Below are 24,275 nucleotides of genomic sequence, written 5' to 3'. Positions count from 1 at the left end.
TAATAATAGCGTGTCATAAGCAAACTTAGATATAATACAAATAAATTAAAAATCAGTTATTTTTGCTTACATATCAAATAGATTTCTTAAATATAATTGAATATTTTTTTTCCAGTATGGCTTTGAAACCAATTAATATACACTGGATTAGAATCAGTTCTTAGCCAAACTAAATGTATTGTATTTTATTTTAGCTAGTTTTCTACAAATATTAAAGTATAAATCATAATATTTATATTTCATCTATTTTAAAATTACATAATTTGCATAATTATTTTTTTTTCTAAATGTAAGATTGTTGTCTGTTACTTTTAACAATTATACATTTGGAGGTCATGTGGGAATTTTTTTAATATACATGGAAAGATCACAGTAATAAACCTACAAGACTTTATTCTAAAATTAAACTAGCCTAAAACCACACTGGGACCTTAGTAAAGCTTCACTTAAAACAGTTTGGGAGTTTTCAGGTTTAAGCTACTGACAAAAATCTTACTATTATTATGTAGGTGGATAAAACATTGACTTGGTAATGATATATGATAAAATCAAAACATTTATTTCAATTTTTCTTTCATGAACATATCACCCTCTTCAGTCTAAATGACAAGAATCAAAATAATATAAAATACCTATTTAAACAATTTTTAAAGAAATTTGTAAAAAGGAAATTGTAGTAAAATCAACCAAATGCAATGTTGTGAAAAAATTGTGTAAAATTTAAATAATTGGTTTAACAAATAGGGACATCATGAATTATAGCAAGGAAATTTTCTGCTGGAATTTTGTCCAACAAACCATTTGATTAAAGAGGTGGAAATAGTCTGTGTATACCTAAAGTATAAATACAAAGATAGATAGACAGATAGATAGATATTCATTGTATACCTAGATGTTGAATCTAAGTTTTGATCAAATAAAGCAGAAGAGAGAGGGGGAGAGGAATAAAAATGATAATATTTGATGTTGCGATTAAGCCAAGAGGGAGATATAGAGAAACAGGAGAAAGGAAAGAAAGAGAGAGAAGAGAGAGAGAGAGAGAGAGAGAGAGAGAGAGAGAGAGAGAGAGAGAGAGAGAGAGAGAGAGAGAGAGAGAGAGAGAGAGAGAGAGAGAGAAAGAGAGAGATTTGTTAGTTATTATTAAATCTCTCTGCACTTAAAACTTATTTTAGGGATCTCTCTCTTATACACACACACCCACATTTGCTGAACCCCTTCAAATTTTTACCCCTCTCTCATATAATCCCTTCCCACTACCCCTCTTTTCTACCCCCCGCTGACATAGTTGACGCTTGACTAAATCTTCGGCCTCTGATTGGTCAATGGCTGTTATCTCTAGCCAATTAGCGGGGACTGCCAGATTTGGACCAATCACAGCGCGAGTTTTAAGATTTTACCCCCCTCGTCCCCATTTAATGCACCGCGGGTGGGCTAGAGTGGTTCACTTTTCTCGATTTTCAGATTTTTTCAAAGAAATTTTAATTTTAGGACATAAAAAGCTATATTGTTCTGAATTTACCTAAAGCAGTGTAAATAAAAACATTTTTTTTAGAGTTTTCCTTGTAGTGTAGCTACTTTTAAACCTTAATTTATCCAAAAAAAAACAATTAAAAATCAACATTGACTCTTTTTTCAGTTTGTCAAGATTTTGCTGTTCTAAATTTTCTAAGTTTTAATTTTAACCAACGAATAAAAGGTATTGTTTCAGTTAATGGAAGAGATTTAAATACTGCATTATGACTGTTCTTTAGATTTGAAAAAATTAAAATGATTTTATCATACATAATTTTTCATGATTATCTGAATTATATTAAAGATTTAAACGTATACAATTAAAATCTAAATAGTTCAAAAAGTTAAATTTTTCTTCTTCTAACTTCTTGAGATGAAAAATGCTAATTTTCAAAGAATTTTAACTGTTAATCTTTGGAATAGCCACTTCTAAAGATTTTCAGAAATTGGGGTGGAGAGTGGTGATTGGGGGGGGGGGGGACCCTGTACACTCCCTTGCCAGTCCCGTTGGACAGTGCAGAAGTGCCTTGTAAACAGTAAGAGGGTGTATGTGTGTTTGTCTGTGTGTGTGTGTGTGAGTTTGTGTGTGGTATGAAGAGCCAAGTTTACACAGAAATGTTGGTATCTTCGGACGACTAGAAACATTTCTAGTTGTTTAAGATCTATATTAGCTATTAGCTTGTTTGTTACCATAGGGGGATGGTTTTTGTGTTAGGTCCTATTTATCTCCCATGGCTAGCCCCTGAAGGGAGACCTAATCAAGTTAGATTTAAGCCCTGTAGGGCAACTTATATTTCCTAACTTATTTTCAATCTGAAAAAAAAGAAAAAAGAACACATTTTAATTTTTAAAATTTTAATTTTGAATATTTCTATAATTTAAAGTCATTAAAAATGTAATAGTTGTATAAAATCTATTGTTATATGCTGTATTTAGAATTATGCAAGCTTTTATTTTCTTTGAATCTCTAATGTGAAAAAACGACAATTATCTCCTAGTTACAGAAACCTATCAAAAACAAAACGCATCTTTTGTTGATTTTGTGAAAAAATGTTTGGTTGTGTAATTAGAGAGATAAACCCCACTCAAATAGAGAGATAAAAAGTAGAGAAGGGGGAGAAAAAAGGGTTAGGGGTGAGGAAAATTGGGGGGGGGGGGGATGTGGGGGACTTTTGACTGTTGTTTGAGTTTGTGGTGTTATAATTAAGTTTGCACTCTCCAAATAAACCTGCATCATAATATACCACTCATCACTATGTGATCAAATAGAAAAAAGTTTTGACGATTTTAACTCATCTGAATCTAAAAGTAACAGGATTCTTATCTAGAGAAGGTTTTTAACTATTTGAGGAGAGGGTATCTCCTCCATTCCAAGAGAAATTATCCATGGAAAAAAAACCTCTTTCCCAAAAGAAAGATTCTACCTCCATTTTTAAAACTAAATCCCCTGTCATTCCTTTAAGTGCTCCTAGAGACCTCCAGGGGGTGTAGCCTAATATATATAGTATGACTTTGCATATCAATTTTTGGGAATTTAGGTTTAGAAAATTTAAGTTCAAATTACAGTTAAATACATTTATTTTTTGCTTAAATAATGTCAATCTTAATTTTTATAAAGTCAATTTTCTTACAAGAATGAACAGTTTAGAAAGTGCATGTAATTTTATCCTAAACAGGTTTTTTTATTTATATGATTTCAAATAAGGACCTATATAAAAGAATGATCAGTCAAACGGTTCACAGAAAATTATGTACAAACCTTTTACCTGGCTAGGACATGTTCTAATGATGCATGATACTAGGATCCCTAGACAAACCCTGAAATGGACACAAGGAGAAAGCAGGAGACACTGAAGACCAAAGGGGAACTCCTCCAGGTCCTGCACCAGTTAGTATTTGGCGCAGGACCTGGAGGAGGCAAATCTGACTTTGAAGGACGGAAAGGAGACAGCCAAGTACAGAAACGAATTGAATGGATAGTTCTTGTCAAGTTCTAAGGCTACTCAATGGAGTTAAGAAGAAGAAGAAAGAACTTTTTTGATTAATTAGCATAGAGTGTGTGTGCACTGCAGTTCACAAGAATCTGAGGAGAAAGAGAGAGAGAGTAAGCAAATGAGGGAGAGAGAGAGAGAGAGAGTTAGTCATAGTAGAGGCATGAATCATAGAGAAAGATAAGGGGGAGAAGGAGAAAAGGGAAATAAAAACTGCTAGAGAAGGGGCAGGGAAGATATTGTGATAAGGGAAGTGTGTACACATAATTTTGAGGGGATATAACGAAAGGGGGAAGAGGTTATATGCTGATAAGAAGAAGAGGTTTGGAGAGGGGGAGGGAGTTGAGGGTAATGTCCGAACGGAGGAACAGCCTTTTCTGTGAACAGCCACCCCCTGAACAAATCTCCCCTCCCTAAGCACACAAACTCTCCTATTTGCTTACTACCCCCCCCCCCATAAAGCGGGCAAAGCCTTCTCCCACGCCCCCCTGGCACAATTGCTTGGTATATACGGGTTTATTTGCCTTGGAGTGAATGTTAGCTCAACCCTCCCCTCCCCCCCCCCACACCCTCCTGACTGGGGACCCTGCCCTGAAGTTGCTGCGCTTCAGTTTAGGCTGAAAATTACAGAGTAAACATTGGGAATCACTCCACACAGCTATAGCTACCCACACCACAGTCAACCAAACATTCCTTTGTTTGTACTTTCAATTATTTTCTACTAAGAACTCAAACTTCTTAGGGGTTTTGTGTGTTTGATTGAATTAAGCTTCTCCTGCTTTGTGTAAAGAAGACCTTGTTTGATCTAGAACTAATACACACATACACACACACAAACACACACACACAAATCAAACACAAAGTCTACATAAAAATCAAAGTATAAAAATAAATAAAAAAAAGTAGGGGGGGAAGGATTGTCAAAGCCCCTTCTACCTTTAAATGATTATCAACCCTAATCAAATAAAAATGTTTATATTATGATGTTTGTGATCTAGAGGATAAATTTGATTGTTGAATTTTCTCTTTGATATAAAAGTTTGGCAAATCAAACAAACTTAAAATCTCTGAGAAAAGTGGCAAAACTTATTTGTCTACAAACATTAAAAGACAAACATATAAAAATAATAATGAGTGATAAATCTAACAAAAACAATGTTTAATATTAAATATAATTAGTGAATATAATCAATATAGAACAAATTATAATACTTAGTTAGTCTCAAGTTAAATTAACTCTTTACAGTGATGATTGGTCAAAAGTTTTATCAGGACGGCGGGTCAGCCGGCTCCGGAGGGAATTGCCCGCCGCCACCTTCATCTATGGGTTCTATTTCACATCTACCTAGGTAAAGATAGCAAACAAGATAGAAAGACAGCAAACTAGATAGATAGTATATGAATAAGATAGAAAGGCAAACAAATTTGATACTTATATTTGTATGTATCTATCTACCTTAGTAAAGGTAGAAAGTTAGCAAACTAGATAGATAGTATAAGAATAAGATAGATAGACAAATAAGTTTGATATATATCTAATATATCTACATTAACTTTAAAAACACAATATTATAAGATAGATAAACTTAAAATAGATAGGTATAAAAAAAGGTTTAGACAAAAATATCTTATAATTGAACTGGCAGATATAGAGTATAAAACAGTTCTAAAAAGTCCAGAAATGTGTTTCTTTTCTAATGAAAATTTAATCATAAATTAAGTTTTCAAAAATTAAAGCCACTTATAGGCATTGAATTTTGAAATAATTTATGCTTTAAAAAAAAAATTATGACCCTTGTCTACAATATAAGTTTTTTTGTCAAGCCAATTCCTAAAGTATCTATTCCAAAATATGACTTTATTGGTAGATCCTTAATAGGGAAGAAGCGAATTGGAAGTATCATATAGTATAAAGTAGTGAGGTTGTCTGCAGCTTAAGATTTCTATAACTACTAAACTGATTGAGTTCTCCATTTTATGGAAACTTGTATTAGGTCCTTGGATGGTTTTAGTTTACACATTTTTTAGACTCTAGATGATTTGAGCTATTTTCTGCCTTCATTTAATACAGAGCATCTATATCCTAGAGGCGCAGCCGCTAACATCACAAAATGCAACTTACTATGTAAGTGTTATTCAATAAAATAGGGGTCTAAAGTCTTTTATTAACAATAGCTTCACACCACAATAAACAGCCAGTTAAAGCAGTGACTTTTCTGCTATCTTAAGGGAATAAAGCCACTCTATAACCCACTTGAAGTGGTTATTGGTATTTGTTATTGAAGTTGCTCCTACTACATATTTTATAGGATAGGATTTTACTTCTGCGATAGCAACAAATATGATATCACTATTTGCTTCATACAAAAAACCTTATTACTTTATTTTATAGGACTATTTGCTCCGCTATGTGCCTCTAGGAAAGGGCGGATGAGGTCATAAAAATAGCCTAAAACCATCCTCAAGATATCTTCAAGTTTGCTTTTGTGTCCATTTGCAATTATGAAGCACCATGCGGAAAGTTATACACACTATTTGATATACTATCACAAGTGATACTTAACATACTATTTCAATAACATGTCTAACATAGCTTTAATATTCAAATAGATAGATATAGAGATATTTAGGTAAATATATAAAAATTGAGCGGCTTTTATTAGCAGGAGAAAAACTTTATTCATACCGTTAGAATCATCATAAACATTAGTTTTTTGGATATGTAAGAACCATTCCTTTGCTATGCATAGTATAGGAGCTACGTGGTAAATTGTTCATATTTTCTTAAAACTTTTCAATCTTTCTCACATTTTTTAATGTGGCTCCTAAACTACAAATAACACAAAAATAGTTCTTATATTTCCCAAAACTAGAGTTTATGACAATTTTCTACTATTAATACAAGCCGCGCAATTTGAATTTTGAAAATGTGCACATTTTTTTTCACAATCTTTAAATACGAAAATCTTCAAAAATAAGGCCTTTGGAAAAGCCGGATTTTCAGGCATAATTTGTTGAAAAAATCGTTTTTAAATATTTGAATTACAAATTTTCCAGAATAGGTTTTCCAAATATATAAAGCACTTTTATATTGTTCTATTTTCCATGCATAATTAAGATTTTAAAAAAACGTTTCTATTGAAACACCCTGTAGATAGATGGATGGATATATACGTGGATAGATAGACCTTTATTGTAAAATAGATAGACAGCTATTTAAAAACTTAAATTTATGTAAAGAAGCTTTGCTTTAAAAATTATATTTATCCATTTAGTTGCAACGGTTAAATTTAAAAAGTAAACACAACCAAACTTTTTAATGCTATGACAAATTAACAAAAATTTTGTCAAATTTTTTTTCGTTTAAAAAGTTTTTGTTTATAAATTTATTATTTAAAGCGCTGCTACTATGTTCTTCAGTATATGAAAGTATTTGAAAAAATGATTACAATTTTTAAGGGTTTCCCAAAAATAAATATTTATTTTGTTAAAAAAAAATTTGCGCTTTTTGACAAAATAGTTCTTGCTTTAACCTTAAAAGCGTAATGCATTTTTATAAATAATATATAATTTAAGTTCGAATAAAACTTTTATTTGTTTAGTTTAATAATTAATAACGTAATTATGTTAAGTTTTTTATATGAAAGGAAAAATATGCAACGACTTTAGAAGCTTATTATATTTTTAATAGTAAAAGATTTTCCAATACATTTTCACTGGATTCAAATCGGTTCTGGGCTATACTGAAAAATCATGAATCGTATCATATTGCAGAGAATTTTCCATGAACTATATAATAGAAATTGTATATTTAATTCTTGTAATAATTTTGCTTTTACTGTTCGCGGAAAAACATTCTTTTGGGGTATTAAAATAAATCAAAAACATGAAAAGTTTAAGAAATTTCACTACCTACTAAAATGTTTGTTATACTAATAGATAGAATGTTAATAATAATAAGTACCGATAAAATTAGCCAAAGAGTAGCAGTCTTAGCTTGGATCGACACATAGACTTCCAAGGGTGGGGGTAAAGGGGTGTTTTACACACTCAAACTTTCAAACCTTCTTCATTTTACCACCTTGAAATTTAAAAATGCCTTAGGGTACCCCTCTCAGACCTTTAAAATCCTTAATTTTACCCCTCTCAAAATCAAAAGCTTGGACGTCCCAGAAAAGATAGATAGAATTAGCAATTGCATAGAAATACAAACATAAAATTTGTTTTATAACATTGGCAATATTACATTTGATATTACATTATAATTATTATTACAGTAAAAACTAGCAAAACTTTCCATAAATTTTTACCTTTCTATCTATCTATCTATCTATCTATCTATCTATCTATCTATCTATCTATCTATCTATCTATCTATCTATCTAATTATCTATCTATTTCAGTTACAGTATGCAGTCTGGGATGCCTAGTATGCCAAGCCCAGGTGCGGATTATTCACAAATAATAACACAAATATTATACAATTAAAATTGATTAAAACCGTTTAATCCTAAATTTAAAAAATGCTATCACTAAAAAATCAGGTAGGGCAATTGGATTATAAATTATGCTGGTACCCAAAGTTTTATATTCACTTTATCTTATTCATTGGCTCAAAAAAATAAGGATAATTTATTGAATTTTGATTGGTTAGTTCCAAACTTGTCAATCAACATTTTTAATCTAATGAAGGGTTGATTTTGTTTCTCATCATTTTCGCTTTAAAATTACTGACAATTTTTATGTAAAAGTCATTAGATAAATTTTTTTCATAAAACTGATCTCCTATCCACGAATTTCCAAACTTTTTTCACAAAAAAAAATCCGTAAAAAGTTTTAGGACAAAAATAATGTCATTGAGTCAATAAAAATTTGATTACGTGGTCTGGCCGATATCACGGTTTATAGGGATTGGTCAGTTGGTGATAAATAAATATCCTCCTCAAAAAAAAGCCCAGCAATTTTTTTATGCAGGGTGGAATGAAATGGGAGCAAATTATTCTAGTGCTTTTAGGCAAAGTGGCTGTCCATCATTTATACCCCCCTCTTAATTTAAACGTATTAAAATGTCTGCCCTCACGCTGGGCCCTAACACTACTGGCCCCCTGGGCCTATTTCTGCGATATCCTAACCTTGCGGGGCTACCAGATACCCAATATGAATTAACCTAATTAACTACATTCATTAGAATATCGTTATGTCGATAATATGCCAGTAATAGCTACTTAAAATAATGTGAGAGGTTTCATAAAATTATTTAAAACATTTTCAAACGAACTTGTTTTTATCTGTTTTCCCCTGATAAAAATGAAACTAACCCATTCTTATCTTTTAAGTTTTTATTTTAAAAAATCTATGTTTTATCTTTTTTTTACATATAGTACAATACTAAAATTTAGATTTTATTAAAATAATACAGCTCTATATCAATTTAAGAATATATAATTTAATTGTGAAATTGATAAATTAGTTGAAAAGATGAAACCTTTTTTCATAACAAAAGTTTTCCTGTCCAGAATTTTCAAATTATTCATGAAGAAAGAATATTACGCAATTTAAACAAATAGTAGTAAAACCCAGTAATCTTAGGGGATAAGACAATTGAGATGAATTGTTGTATAACCCCAATAAATAAAATTACCCCTTCTGCAGATTATAAATACTATATGAAATGTTTATGATAAGTTTGAACAACCCAATCAAGATATAATGAAAGTACTTAAAATTTTTAAGCCAACGAATGAGATGAAAGTGTTTTTTTTCCATTAAAAAAACATTCAAAAAAACCCCTAAAAATATTTCCTCCTTCTTCCCTCACTTAATGACTGACTCGTTGATTCCCCATCTCTCCTACTTCAATAGATTTATTGATACTTTAATCTTACACTAAATTATCATGCACTCCTATTCTATAATAAAAACTTGTTTTCAGTAAAAGTTAATTTTGTGAATAATTTTGACGAAGGAATGAATTCTTACAACTCCTCTTTCACCAACCAGATGATGGGCTCGTCACTTAGTTCCATGTAAGTATAATTCTCAATTTCTCTGAAAAACTACTCTACAAATGTTAGGTGTGTGACTGTTGTATCATATGTGATACTGCACAGTTTGACTGAAATAAAAAGGTTTTTTTAGTAACAAACTGCAAATTTCAATTTTCAAATTAGCTTTTGAAAGGTTATTTTAAGTTAGGTAAATTTTAATGATTGCCCCGCAGGGGCTAGAAATAGAATAGCCACAGTGCAGTGAAAAACGACGAAATCCGCTACTTCGTTTTCTTTTTATGATCTAAATTTTGTTATGCGGAACACTGAATAAATGTTTCAGCAAAATTTTGATTTTTAACATTTTTTTCATGGTTTATATTTTAGGGCACCAATGCAATCCCTGAACTCTCCTCACCACAGTATGGGCCCCAGCATGTCTCCAGGACCCTACATGCCCCCTGGCATGGGGGGTATGGGCATGGGCCAGTGCATGGGGGGACCAATGACCCCCACTGGGTCTAGAGATTTTTTCCCCGAGCAGGGCAGTCCAAGAAGTAGAGGGTCAGTGGGGCCCATGGATAGTAAAAATTATAGGTAGGGTTGTAGCCAATAATTTTTTTTTTCATCCCAAAAATTGTATTTTAAATATTAGGTAAAAATGAATAAAGAAATTAAACTTTGAATAATTTGGCACAACCCTAATAACCTCTAGGAGAAGTTATACCCATGCAAAACCTCCATACAGGTATTTAAACATTTAAAACGGCAAAAAAAGGGTTTTGTACAATTTTATTTTTGGAAAAAATTCATTCATTTTTTAATTATCGTAATGGTATTTTTAAAAATATATAATAGGTTTATAGCAAAAAATGTAAATATTTTTGGCGTAGACCTCAACAACATTCATTGGCATTATCAACAAAGAACATATTGTTATTTTTATTTTATTTTCCCATTATCACAAGTGTTTATTTTTATCTTCCCTCTCCAACAATAAGCTTCAGACAGAAACAAGAAATTTTACATCATCTAAAATATGTTAAAGTGTGCTGGAAAAAAAATAATATTGCCAAAATAATGGGGAGACTTGGCGATAATTGAAGGGATTAAAAAGATAAGGGGAAAAAAGGTTAAAAATGAGCTAATTTTTGGAATTTTCGACACCGGGTTTTTAAAAAAAAAAAAGGGTTTTGAGCTTCTAAAAAGCTTAATGATTTATTTTAGTTACATATCAATGATCAACATGGCGATCAACACTAGCCCAGAAAAGATGTTAACATTGAATCAGATCTACGAATTTATCATGGAACAATTTCCGTACTACCGTCAAAATACCTCTCGCTGGCATAATTCCATAAGGTACCTGTGTCACCCGTCCCACTATCCAGTTGTCTAGTGTGATACAAAATTAAGCTAGAGATAGCCAGATAGAGTCCAAATGCCAATTTTACCCAAAAAGCAAAGTTGTTCTTTGTTGATTTTGCCTTAAAAAAACTATTTGGACCATTTTTGCATAATTGTTGTTTTTTCAGTCTGATATCTCTGATTACTATGGCGATACAGAACTCTCAAAGCAAAATGTTAACATTAGCAGGCAATTCAACCATCAAATTCACACATAAAAAAACTATGCACTTATAAAACTAACATTTGCACAAATTTTTGGAACATCCTATTTTTTAAAGAAGATTTTTGGATGGCCCTATTTTTTTTGCATAAATTTTGATGGTTGGGTTGATTTAAGAAATCTATCAATTCATCATGGAATTGTTTCCTTTCTACAGACAAAACCAACAAAGATGGCAAAACTCTATTAGGTGATCTTTATGTTTTTTTTATATATATTTTTATAATTTTTAAATTTATTTTACAAATTATTAATTTTAAAAATTTCACTAAAAACTTTTCCAGCTTCGAAACCGAATACTATCCGTTGGATTAAAACTGGTTCTAACCCATACTGAAAAATCTTATATCGTATAGTATTATGCCCAATTTTCTACGAATATAAAGCATGTACAATTTTAAGATTATAACCAGTTTTTAGCCCGTACCTTCGGCATCTCTGGGCCATGTACATTTTTATACCCTTAAAAAGCTGTTTATAATACAATGCAATAATTCTATTCTATAAACTGATGTATTTAATTGTAATTTTTTTTAGGCATTCTTTATCTTTCAATGACTGCTTTGTGAAAGTGCCACGAACCCCTGACAAACCTGGCAAGGGAAGCTTCTGGTCCCTACACCCAGAGTCAGGAAAGATTAACAACATTTTATTTCAACAAGGGGGGGGGGGGGGGGTTTCCCTTGAAGTGTCCCTTATTTTGAAATAGATTAAAAATAAAGGAGAGGTTTTTTTTCTGGTCTTAGTTGTCACTTGGTTAGGATATATTTGATACCGAGTAGCCCCTAAGGGTTAGGTTCCCAAATTAATAACCCCAAACGGTTTGGGTCAAAAGAATACTTTGAAATTGTATTCACTGCTGCTGTGTCAGATGCATAACATAGATGATTCAAGTAGGGGGAATGCCTTGGCTAAAAACAATTTACTATGAACAGTTAAGACTTCCATGCAAGGGTCTTAAATCATAAAAATGATTGTCAATATACACTCTGGCCGTATAATGTACAGGCAGTACAAATATTGAAATAAAATGTTGTTGATCTGAGTAGGAAATATGTTTGAGAATGGTTGCTACCTACGCCGACAAAAACGCTTCAAAATTCCCAAACAGGGACGGATACTTAAATATTCCATTAATTTTAACTTTAAAATTTTATGAATCAGACTAAAAAAATACTAAATTTTTGTCATAAAACTTTACAAACTGTAACAATAACTATTTTGTTTACGAAATGTTGTTATTGCCTCACTTCTTATAGACATAATTGTCCTTAAATGAATTTGTTAACATCATCAAATACCCTGTTTTAAAATAATATTTAAGTATCGGCTGAGAAAATTGTAATTAAGTATCGCCGCGGCGGTGCCCAGGATGGGAAGGAGGGCGGACGGCGGGGCGGAAAAGACGGAAGCCGGTCCAGCCGTAGCCATCATCATCATAACAACAATCATAACCACGCTGGAAGTGCAGGTATTGTAGATAAAACTATTTTTTCTTCTTGATATAAATTTTTGATAAAAAAAACATGTTTTTAGCCCTTCTTCGCGTTATAAATTCTTTCAGGGTACAGCCCCCTGCGGGACCCTCAATTAACCCAACCTTTTACAAGCATAAAAAATATTTATTTTGTCTTTAAAGTTTTATTCATGGTTCATATTTGATATGACAGAAATTGTCATATTATGAGTATTGAAATAAATTTTAATACTTTCTATAACCTACATATATTTTTAGGAGGTGGGGGTTGTTCTAGGGGCAATTTCCCCCGTAAGGTTAGAGCCTTAGAGGTACCCTCCCCCAAAAATAATATTAAACCTTCTTTCCCAAAAGTAACTTTAATGTTTCAACGGTTAGAGAGTTCCTGACCAACACACAGACCAACATCCTGTTACTGTTTTAGGTATGCATCATAACGGTGGGTCGGAGAACGGCGGTATGGATGTCGGAAATAGCGGCGATGTTAAGAAATCGTCCAGTGATCATTCCCTCAAGTCAAAATCAGGCATTTATATACATAAACAACGTCGAAATATTTTTAAAACAGATTAATATCCGGTGATTAGAAACGGTTCTAATACTAAAATACTGTATCGTATCGTTTCATAGACAATTTTCCAAGAATATTGAAATAAAAATCATAAGTAAAATTTAGATAGACAACTAGAAAAAAGTCAAGCAATAACTAAACTGACATACTGACGCATAAAATAAACAGAAATTAAAGAGTAGTTGCGCTAACAATACTAAAATACAAGGATGACAAAATCCATAAAAGCGAAGCCCTATTAAAAGGAAGGAAAACGAACAATAACTCTTGTAGAGTGTTAGAACTGAATAAGCATAACATTAATTTGTAAGTCCAAACGAAATTGTAAATGAGTTCAACATAAATTCAACATATTCAAAATGGACGTACGGACGATTACAGAGTTGCTGCTCTTTCTAAATCTAACAAACCCCAATTATTGAAAAGCCCCGCTCTTAATAAAAGTTTTCTGCCCCTCTAATATTCTCTGGCAGTGTATATATATGTATTATTTTGTAGTTGATATGTTTTCTGGCGGACAATTGCCGCCACTCAGTGGACCTGTTGCCGCCAGTGGAGTAGGGTGGGTAATTTTTTTATAACAATTTTCCGTAATTATTATTCCGCAGCGATTTAAAGGGATAAGACAATGGCGTAAATTGATGTACATCCCTAATGATGACACACAAAATTACCCCTTCTCTAGATCAAAATTAGTGGTTAATTGAAATATTTGAATTCTTGATAAACCAACCATTCAAAATTCACCAAAGTTATTAAGCCAACGAATAAGAAAATGTTAGAAAAAAAGTCGTTGAGGGGGGGGGGGGAGAGTGAGGAAAAAAATACATTGAAAGTAATTTTAATTTACTTCCAATTCTTCATCCAAATATTTTATTTGTATCACTAATAAACCGTCTATTGTTCTATCCCTGCCAAGCAGATTTGAATAACTCTTTTTTGCAAACCTTGTCATATTAAAAACATTGAAAATACTGCTGCTATGTCAGATGAATTTATTTTATAAAGGTGATTGTAGATTAAAATTATTGGTTGAAAAATTAGGACACTAATAGTTTTGAATTAACCAATCAAATCTAAATATAAGTACCCAAAGTTTTCAGCCAACGAATAATAAAACGTGGTTTTAAAACTTTGGGTACTGGTGTAATTTATTGGAATGTTCCATATATGTATATTATTACAAATTGAATAGAGTGTAAAGTGAGCCTCCCTAATTTCAGAGGTCTGAATGCCGCCAGTGGCCTGGGCCTGGCGCCAGAAGATTTGGCGGCAACCAAACTAGAGAAGCATGAATACAAGTATGGGTTGCACGATGCCAAGTATCCGGGACTCGAGCCTGGGGACCTGGGACCTGCAGGCCTTCATGGAGCTGACCACTTAGGTGAGGTTATAGATAGATAGATAGATAGACAGATGGATAGATGAATAAATAAAGTTTAAGTTACGCATTACGCATATTTTTTTTATAAATTTAAACAAGCAAATTTTTTACTCTATAATTCATTTTAAGTAGCGAAGCTACTCTATAATTCACTATGTCCGTCCGTCCGTCAGTCAGTCCGTCCGTCCGTCAGTCAGTCCGTCCGTAACGCTATGGGGGAAATGGGATTTACTCAGCTCCTATAAAAGATAGGATTCTGAAATTTTTTGACAACATTCCCATCATTAAGGAGCACAATTAACTATAAAACATCAATGGCGGTTGGACGGCTTTTTAGCAGGTTTTAGGCTATTTTTTTAATTTTGCACATTTTCCCCCATATCTTTGGTGTTTATGGTCCGATTTTCAAAATTTTTTCAGTTAAAGATATCAAAATTAAATTTTCCGTCGTTTGGAGAAAACAATAATGACGGTCAGACTGCCTTTTTGCAGGTTTTTGGCTATTTTTATATTTTTTACATTTTCTCCCATATCTTTGGTGTTTATGATCCGATTTTCAAAAATTTTTCAGTTATACATATCAAAATCAAATTTCACATTGTTTGAAGAAAACAACTATGACAGTCAGACTGCCTTTTTGCAGGTTTTTGGCTATTTTATATTTTTTACATTTTCCCCCATATCTTTGGTGTTTTTAGTCTGATTTTCAAATTTTTTTCAGTTAAAAATATCAAAATTAAATTTTCCGTCGTTTGGAGAAAACAATAATGACGGTCAGACTGCCTTTTTGCAGGTTTCTGGCTATTTTTATGTTTTTTACATTTTCCCACATATCTTTGGTGTTTTTAGTCCGATTTTCAAAATTTTTTCAGTTAAAGATATCAAAATTAAATTTCACGCCGTTTGAAGAAACAACAATGACGGTCAGTCCCATCCACAAAATTTTGTGCTTCGCTACGTATGGATGTTGTCATCCTTGTTTTACTGTCTGTCAGTCTGTAACGCTATGGGGGAAATGTAATTTTCTCGACTGCTATTAAAGTTAGACAGCTGAAATTTTCAGTGATTCCTACGATCTGCGCATCTAGTCTATACAATGTTTTGTCCGTCTGTCTGTTGGTTATGCTTCAAAAGGCATAACCTTTCTTTCTAAAGGTTTCTTTGAGTTTTTGCGCATTCTCTCTCTTTATTTTCTTTGTTATGACAACTAAACATTATCCATAACTCAATTTGTCCGTTTGTCCATTCCATGATTTTTTTTGGGGGCTTCGCTACTGATGTATGTTGTTTGATATTGATTTATTTGAAAAGAGGAAAGGCCAATGTTAAGTTTTTAAGCAAATAAAATCAAAAAAGATTTTCTTTTGACAAAAATTTTACGAGGTGACGTGACACGTTTAGTATGGGGTAAGTGAGAGGGAGGGGTAGGGGGACATTGTCAGGGATATAAAGGGATAAGGCAATGGCCGATAAATTGATGTACAATATATCCCCAATGATGATACTCAAAATTACCCCTTCTGTAGATTACAAATAGTGGTTGAAAAGTTTGGACATTTGACTTAATGAACCAACAAATCAAAATGCAATAAAAAGTCCCCAAAGTTATTGAGCCAACTATAAGAATACCATAAGTTTTATAACCACGCTTTCTTATTCGTTGGTAAAAAAACTTCGGGAACCTAAATTATATTTTATTTGTTAGTTCCAAACTTATAGGGCATAAACTTTTTAACCAATAATTTTAAATCCTTCTCTAGACATACAGACAGGCAAACATCATGTTACTTTATAAGCAACATTTTAGTCAGAAAACTAACTATAATAATGTTTAGGTTTAACCGGGAAGCATGATCCATACGGGGGTGTGGACAGTATAACTGAGGACAAGTACCAAACCCCAGATATGTCCCACCTCACCCCTGCGGAAATTCATTCTAGGTAACATTAGAATCGTCGTATTGTTTTGAAACATCAAGAATTTTAATAATTGTACAGCAATAAGAAGCTAAAATAAGTTTGATAAAGAGGGAAGTATCATGCAGTAATGGTTATAGAATACATGAATATATTGACAGGGGGAAATTTTTCATCAATTTAGGTTGCTAATGTGGACTTCATTTATTGGTCAGTTCGTTTATCCAGTAGGAGGGCAAGGGATGGGGTAAAGGGGGTGTTAGGGTTGGAATTCTAACTTTATTGGAGTAAATGAAAATTTGTTAAAATATCCAATTAATTTTATATCGATTTATGCAGTAAAAATAAGGAAATGTTTTAAATATTAAAGACAAAAATAACCTATAGCTATAAAGTAGCAGTGCTACTAACAATGACTATAACAAAAGTATGTACGTCCATTTTAATTTCAGATACGCGCTACCCGAAGGGTTGTTATCCTTGCGACCTCCAGACAGCTACAGCACCTCCAATCCTTTCTCAATTCACCGTTTGTTACCCTCTGGCCCAGGCTCACCCATGCATCCTTCAATAGCTAAGGTATCTATCTATCTGTATGTGTGTCTATCTATCTATCTGTCTATCTATCTATCTATCTATCTATCTGTTTGTTACCCTCTGGCCCTGGCTCACCAATGCATCCTTCATTAGCTAAGGTATCTATCTATCTGTATGTGTGTCTATCTATCTATCTACCTCTTTGTCTATCTATCTCTCTGTCTATTTATCTAACTGACTGTCTGAGTGTCTATCTAAAAATCTGGATCAAGTCAAGCTGAGTATGCCAATAGCCTGTTTTGGCACACGCTACTTGACTTGGGGGAATATTGGCATACTCTACTTGACTAGGGGGAATATTGGCACACTCTGCTTTACTTGTCAAGATATACTTTTTCTAAAAATTTGAAATAATTTATGTATATATACTAGCGGCACCAAACCCACCCCCCCTCCTCCACCCACCCACCCTCGATGTCTCTAGAGGCATTTGAGGGAAGGAGAGAGCTGAAAATCTCCTTTACATTTAAGTTTGAAAAAGAAAAACTATTGCAACAAAATCATGGTATTTTAAAGGACAAATAAGAAGCTTTATTGAAAGAAGAACCATAACAGTCCATCGATAAGTGAGATCTTTTATTTTGAAATTTTAATGGTTTTAGGCTAATTTTCGTAACTTTTCTACTACTTGGAATAAAGAGCTCATAGATGCTAGGGACGCACTGCTAGTTTATATATTTTACGTACATAGAGTAGTAAATTTGTAGGTTGAATTATTATGATATAAATCAGAAAGTGTGTTAAATTCATCTTTTTTATTTTTTTGTCATGCTGCTTTGTTTGATAAACTATTGGCATACTATGCTTTACTTGATGAAGTATTGGCATACTATGTTTTACTTGGGGGAATATTGGCATACTCTACTTGACTAGGGGGAATATTGGCACGCTCTGTTTTAATTGTTGCCATTGGCACACTCAGCTTGACTTGATCCAAAAATCTATATATCTGTTTGTTACCCTCTGGCCCTGGCTCACCCATGCATCCTTCACTAGCTAAGGTATCTATCTATCTATCTATCTTTAAATCTATCTGTCTATCTATCGATCTATCTGTTTGTTACCCTCTGGCCCTGGCTCACCCATGCATCCTTCATTAGCTAAGATATCTATCTATCTATCTTTAAATCTAACTGTCTATCTATCTATCTATCTGTTTGTTACCCTCTGGCCCTGGCTCACCAATGCATCCTTCATTAGCTAAGGTATGTATCTATCTATATGTGTGTCTATCTATCTTTCTATCTCTCTGTCTATCTATCTAACTGTCTGTTAGTGTGTCTATCTATCTATATATCTATTTGTTACCCTCTGGTCCTGGCTCACCCATGCATCCTTCATTAGCTAAGGTATCTATCTATCTGTATGTGTGTCTATCTATCTATCTATCTCTCTGTCTATCTATCTAACTGTCTGTCTGTGTGTCTATCTATCTATATATCTGTTTGTTACCCTCTGGTCTTGGCTCACCCATGCATCCTTCATTAGCAAAGGTATCTATCTATCTGTATGTGTGTCTATCTATCTATCTATCTCTCTGTCTATCTATTTAACTGTCTGTCTGTGTGTCTATCTATCTATATATCTATTTGTTACCCTCTGATCCTGGCTAACCCCAGCATCCTTCATTAGCAAAGGTATCTATCTATCTGTATGTGTGTCTATCTATCTATCTCTCTCTCTGTCTATCTATCTATCTCTCTCTCTGTCTATCTATCTAACTGTCTGTCTGTGTGTCTATCTATCTATATATCTGTTTGTTACCCTCTGGTCTTGGCTCACCCATGCATCCTTCATTAGCAAAGGTATCTATCTATCTGTATGTGTGTCTATCTATCTATCTATCTCTCTGTCTATCTATTTAACTGTCTGTCTGTGTGTCTATCTATCTATATATCTATTTGTTACCCTCTGATCCTGGCTAACCCCAGCATCCTTCATTAGCAAAGGTATCTATCTATCTGTATGTGTGTCTATCTATCTATCTCTCTCTCTGTCTATCTATCTATCTCTCTCTCTGTCTATCTATCTAACTGTCTGTCTGTGTGTCTATCTATCTATATATCTGTTTGTTACCCTCTGGTCTTGGCTCACCCATGCATCCTTCATTAGCAAAGGTATCTATCTATCTGTATGTGTGTCTATCTATCTATCTATCTCTCTGTCTATCTATTTAACTGTCTGTCTGTGTGTCTATCTATCTATATATCTATTTGTTACCCTCTGATCCTGGCTAACCCCAGCATCCTTCATTAGCAAAGGTATCTATCTATCTGTATGTGTGTCTATCTATCTATCTCTCTCTCTGTCTATCTATCTATCTCTCTCTCTGTCTATCTATCTAACTGTCTGTCTGTGTGTCTATCTATCTATATATCTGTTTGTTACCCTCTGGTTCAGACTCACCCATGCATAGCTAAGAAAGCTATCTATCTGTCTAACTATCTATCTATCTATTTGCCTATCCTATTGACCCCCAACTTTCATTTTAGTTTCAAAAAAGAAAAAGTGAAGAAAAAAATTCAGGGGTGATTTCTCTTGGAAGGGTGTCGGTACACTCCCCCAAAATTATTATTAACCTTCTCAAGGCTTATTATAAGCTATCGCTTAAAAGAGAACCATACTGGTTCAGCAGTTACAGATATCCTTCGGTACACACAAACAGACACACTTTTATATAAGGATATATGTTCTATCTATCTGCCTTAGTGATTTTCTATGTATTATTACGTCCATTTCATTAAATCTTTTATCCATTTCAGGATCTACACTACGGAGATTATGGCCTTCAGAGCCACGGCCACGGGCTCCACGGGCACGAGTCCATGTACTACTCCCCGCCTAGCGTCTACCAGGTAGGACACAACTGACCTAACCTAACCCTAGCCCTAAATGGAACATACTATGGTAGTAGTGGCACTACTTATAGTGGTACATACTAGTGGTACATTGTACATCCTAGTGGTACATGGTACATCTAAGTGGTACATGGTACATACCAGTGGTACATGGTACATCCTAGTGCAGGTTCCTAATTAATCGAGCAGTCATACAGTTGACCCTGTTAGAACTGGAAACAATGTGCTGACAATATATTTATGTCGGCAACAAAAGTCGACAAATTATTGTTAAAGTTTTAAATGAACCAATTTCACTGTCGATTTATTATGGTTATATGTCGATATAATGATAGCACACTTAGCTTAACAGGGTGTATGACAAACTACGAGCTCAATGCAAGGCAGAAATTCTATTGTGATATATTAGCATCAAACTATTGTAGTAACCATAATAGTAAATAATTAAATCTACTGTTTAAATTATCAACTTTTAAATCAAGAAAAAAAAATTACATTTTTTCAAAGAATTTCATCAAAATTATGACAAATATTGATAAAAAATCATTTTTTACATGTAAATAAACCAAAAGGAGATCTTTCTGTTTTTTTAATATTCAGTTTTTTTTTCTATTATTTATATTAAAAATCTTTGCTGTGTTACTTTTGAATGTTGTCACCCTTGTATAATTCCTATCTACAGGGTGTCCCAAGTAATATTTATATTTTGAATTATATAATATTCACTTGATTTTAAATTTATTTTAATGAAAATCAAAAGCAATTTATATCCAATCAGTAATTTTTTTTTACAAAATAAGTATAAAAATCAAATAGACTTTTTAATCTTTTTAATGTTACCATTTAAGCCTAATTATCGATGAAGTTATAAAAATTTTAAAATGAAGAAATTACTTGGTACACCCTGTATCATTACATACAGTAAAATGGAGTCAAAATTTGTAAATAAAATTTTAATCAAAAAAAGTTCAATTTTACAGTGTCTTTTTTATGCTTTTTATGTATGATAATTTATGTTAAATCAACAAAATTATTGTTATTTTTATTCTAGTATCTTTTTTTATTCTTGTGCAATATATCTATCAATTTGGTATAAAAATAGTTATAAATAAAGCTAATATTAAAGTTTTATAAATCAAACTTTTCCTATTCTTTCTTTTCTTTGGTTTTTTTTATTTCAGTTTTTTCCAGTTTTTTTTCTCAACATAATCAAAAAGTTATTTTGTGTTTTAGTTATTTTTTATTTTTATATATTCATAAAATCAGATAAGACGTTAATATGAAATAAATATAATATTAAAATTTGAAAGAAAAAAACTTTTATTTGACAAGAACAATTATGTCCACAAGTAGCGCAGCAATATCAAGCTAACAATATATCACCTCTCATCTGCCAATTTTTATGACGTCACGAAGCTGATTTTTTGAGTCACTTTGTAGTTTGTCCCCCTACATAAAATACAATGTAAAAAATAGACAGATAAGTTTAAAAGTATATGTTTTTAGAAAGGGAGGGGTCATTGGACTTTAAATTAAACTGGTACCCAAAGTTTTATAAACACAATCTCTCTTTCATTGCTTAAAACTTTGGGTTCTTTATCAAATAATGATTAGTTGGTCAAACCAGCAGTGTCAAACCTTTCAATCAATAATTTTGATCTATAAAAGGGATAAGTTAGTTTATCCTAATTGGGATTGTACTACAATTTACATCAATGTATTGTCCATTGTCTTATCCCTTTAGATTCCTGCCTTGTTCCCATAAATTTGATTACTAAAAGCAACGCCTAATTGTTATTATATTTGCTTTACAACCAGGAAGAAAGGGTACATTGGCCCGTAAATTATACATGTACCCAAAGTTTTCGAATCCCGCTTTCTCATTCATGCTTTAAAAACTTTGGGTACTTTTTAATAAATCTTGATTACTTTATTTAAAATGACAGAGTCCATTCTTTAAAAACCAATACTTTTAATCCCCTGAAAGGGTTATATTGTTTATAAACGGTGGTGATAATCTTAAATTTATTCGGCCATTGTCTTGTCCCTTAAAATCCCTGTTCATAACAGTGCCACCTTTAGTGTCAATCCCCCCCCCCCCCTCCCAAATTTTAAGTTATACTCCTAGCTTATTTTTTTGGTAGATTTTATGTTTATCAATCCTTTAATGTAAAGTAGCAGGTTTATTTTGTTTTTCTGTTATAAGATCAGTATTGAACTAAATGAGTTCTCTATTTTAAAGGAACTTTTATAGGTTTCAGTTAGTTTTGTATCTAAATTTAAATTTTGGGATTGTATTAGACTTTTTCTCCTCCTCTTTCTCCCTTTTTAATTTTATACAAGGCTATGGAAGCCGACACTACTTAGATACTATGATACAAATCAAAGATAAAACTACAAAATATCAAACTGGTCATAAGTACAGCATAATAACAGCAGCAATAACAAAGTAACTTAACTTTGATTTTAAAGAACAGCTTAGCATTATATAGGAGAGTGCTTTTTAGGTCAATAAAAAAGCTTAAAACAACCCGATGATATTTGTAAATGTTTCCCTAAAAGCTTAACCTATTCGAACCATTAATTTCCGAGATCTTTAATTTTAGACAAAGAAAACTTACACTACGTTTTATTTAAGATATTTGCAGATAGGGACAAGAAATCTTTGAATATGACATTTATGTAGGAATAAAATTTATCAACAAACGACAGAATTAAATAAAATTATCATCATATCTAAAATAAACATACAGACTTTGTAGTAGTAATTTTAACGTTGTTACGTTTGTAAATTATACCTAACTATCGCAGGAATAATCATGCCAAATTTTTAATCGATTGGACACCTCTAAAAATTTCAAGTTAACGGACTGATGTGCGCACTGACCTATAATAATAAAAAAAACTTTTAAAAAGAATATTATTGTTAAAAACTATCCCTATTTACATATATTTACCTAACCTAACTTAACCCCGCCCTAGTTAGGAAGGATTAAACAATAAACTAACACATGTCCTAGCCCTCTCAGGAATAGACGGATCATAATTCATAAAATTAAGTTAAAATCTTATTGATACCAAAAAATATCATATCCAATAATATAAAGTAGTAAGGTTTTTTTCTCTTATGCTTACTTAACCGATTGAGTTCTCCATTTTAGGGAAGCTTCACATAGGTCCCAGGATGGTTTTAGGGTTCATTTTTCATTTTGGAAATAAGTCTAGGGAGGGTTTTAGACTATTTTTCTTAACTTTACGACCCCCCTCCGATACAGAGCCCATAAATGCTAGGTGATCAGCCGCTATTAATTTTAAAAAAACTAAAAAAGGATTTTTAAGTTAAAATCTAATTAATACAAAAAAATCAAAAAAATCTTTAAAAGGTTTCTAGATATGTTTTAGCAATATTGTAAATTCTAGTCGATTTTTCCCCCAACCGTTAATCCCTTTGTATTCCTGATTTTCACTACAATTGTTATTACATGAGCAAGAGCAATATAGGGCCTTAATGGGTCTTCAAAGTTTATAAAAAGTCGGATAATTTTACCATAATTTGAAAACATGAACAATCTTTAAAGAAAATGCAATTAAATCATGTAATATTATAATAAAAATCATATGATTAGAACCGGTTTTGTTATAACTTTTTCATTTTAATATCCGCGGAAAGCTGTCTATAATACGATGCAATAAGTAACTATTTTAACTACTAGTTTTAATTTTTTAAAATGATGGTTAAAAATAATTTGTAAATTTGTGTCTATCCCCTTTATTTCCATATTACCACCCAACTTACGGACATATTGACGTTAATCTGTGACCCAGTGTTGACCAATAAACGACAAAATGAATGTGTGCATACGATTGAGCGGATTGTTAAACTTTTTAAAATCACGATAATGTAACGAATATGATGTCTAAAACTGTAAATTTTTGGAAGTTAGATTTGGATTTTGACACAGAGATTGGACAATGAGCTGTGTATTAAACTAGTCACCAAAGTTGTTTAATACAGTTTTCTTATTCGTTGGCTTAACAACTTTGGGTCTTTAGTGAACTTTAGTGATTGGTTGGTTCATTAAGTTGAGTGTTCAAACATTTCAACCACAAATTTTAATGTACAGAAGGTGTAATTTTGTGGATCATCATGGGGGATGTACATCAATTTATCGGCCACTATCTAATCACTTTAAATCCCTGATTTTGGCATGAGTTATAGATTTTTGCTAATTATGCTTCAAATTTATTGCTGTTTTTATGTCCAACTGGCTGGGTCCAATATGACATAATAAAGTTACTCCCTTTATAAATATTTGGGCAGAGGGTGGCTACACAAATAAAAAAGGGACGG

At 32.4% G+C, this 24,275-nt stretch overlaps 1 protein-coding gene across 1 annotated transcript; it reads left to right on the top strand.

Moving 5' to 3' along the window:
- The first annotated feature begins 4,115 nt into the window (after positions 1-4,115).
- LOC145332220 (uncharacterized) lies at positions 4,116-21,236 on the top strand. The gene is made up of 15 exons (XM_080177174.1): positions 4,116-4,852; positions 7,907-7,947; positions 9,463-9,529; positions 9,878-10,087; positions 10,206-10,238; positions 10,718-10,852; positions 11,658-11,756; positions 12,174-12,231; positions 12,471-12,591; positions 13,022-13,123; positions 13,667-13,730; positions 14,392-14,552; positions 16,388-16,493; positions 16,922-17,048; positions 19,829-21,236. Exons 1-15 carry the CDS (start codon positions 4,752-4,754, stop codon positions 19,934-19,936), a joined length of 1,533 nt encoding a protein of 510 aa, XP_080033300.1. The 5' UTR covers positions 4,116-4,751; the 3' UTR covers positions 19,937-21,236.
- The last annotated feature ends 3,039 nt before the right edge of the window (positions 21,237-24,275 follow it).

Source organism: Acartia tonsa, chromosome 11 (genome assembly GCF_053477335.1).
Source record: "Acartia tonsa isolate MP-2025a chromosome 11, ASM5347733v1, whole genome shotgun sequence".
Classification (NCBI taxonomy): domain Eukaryota; kingdom Metazoa; phylum Arthropoda; class Copepoda; order Calanoida; family Acartiidae; genus Acartia; species Acartia tonsa.
This window is presented reverse-complemented; position numbering and strand designations above follow the sequence as displayed.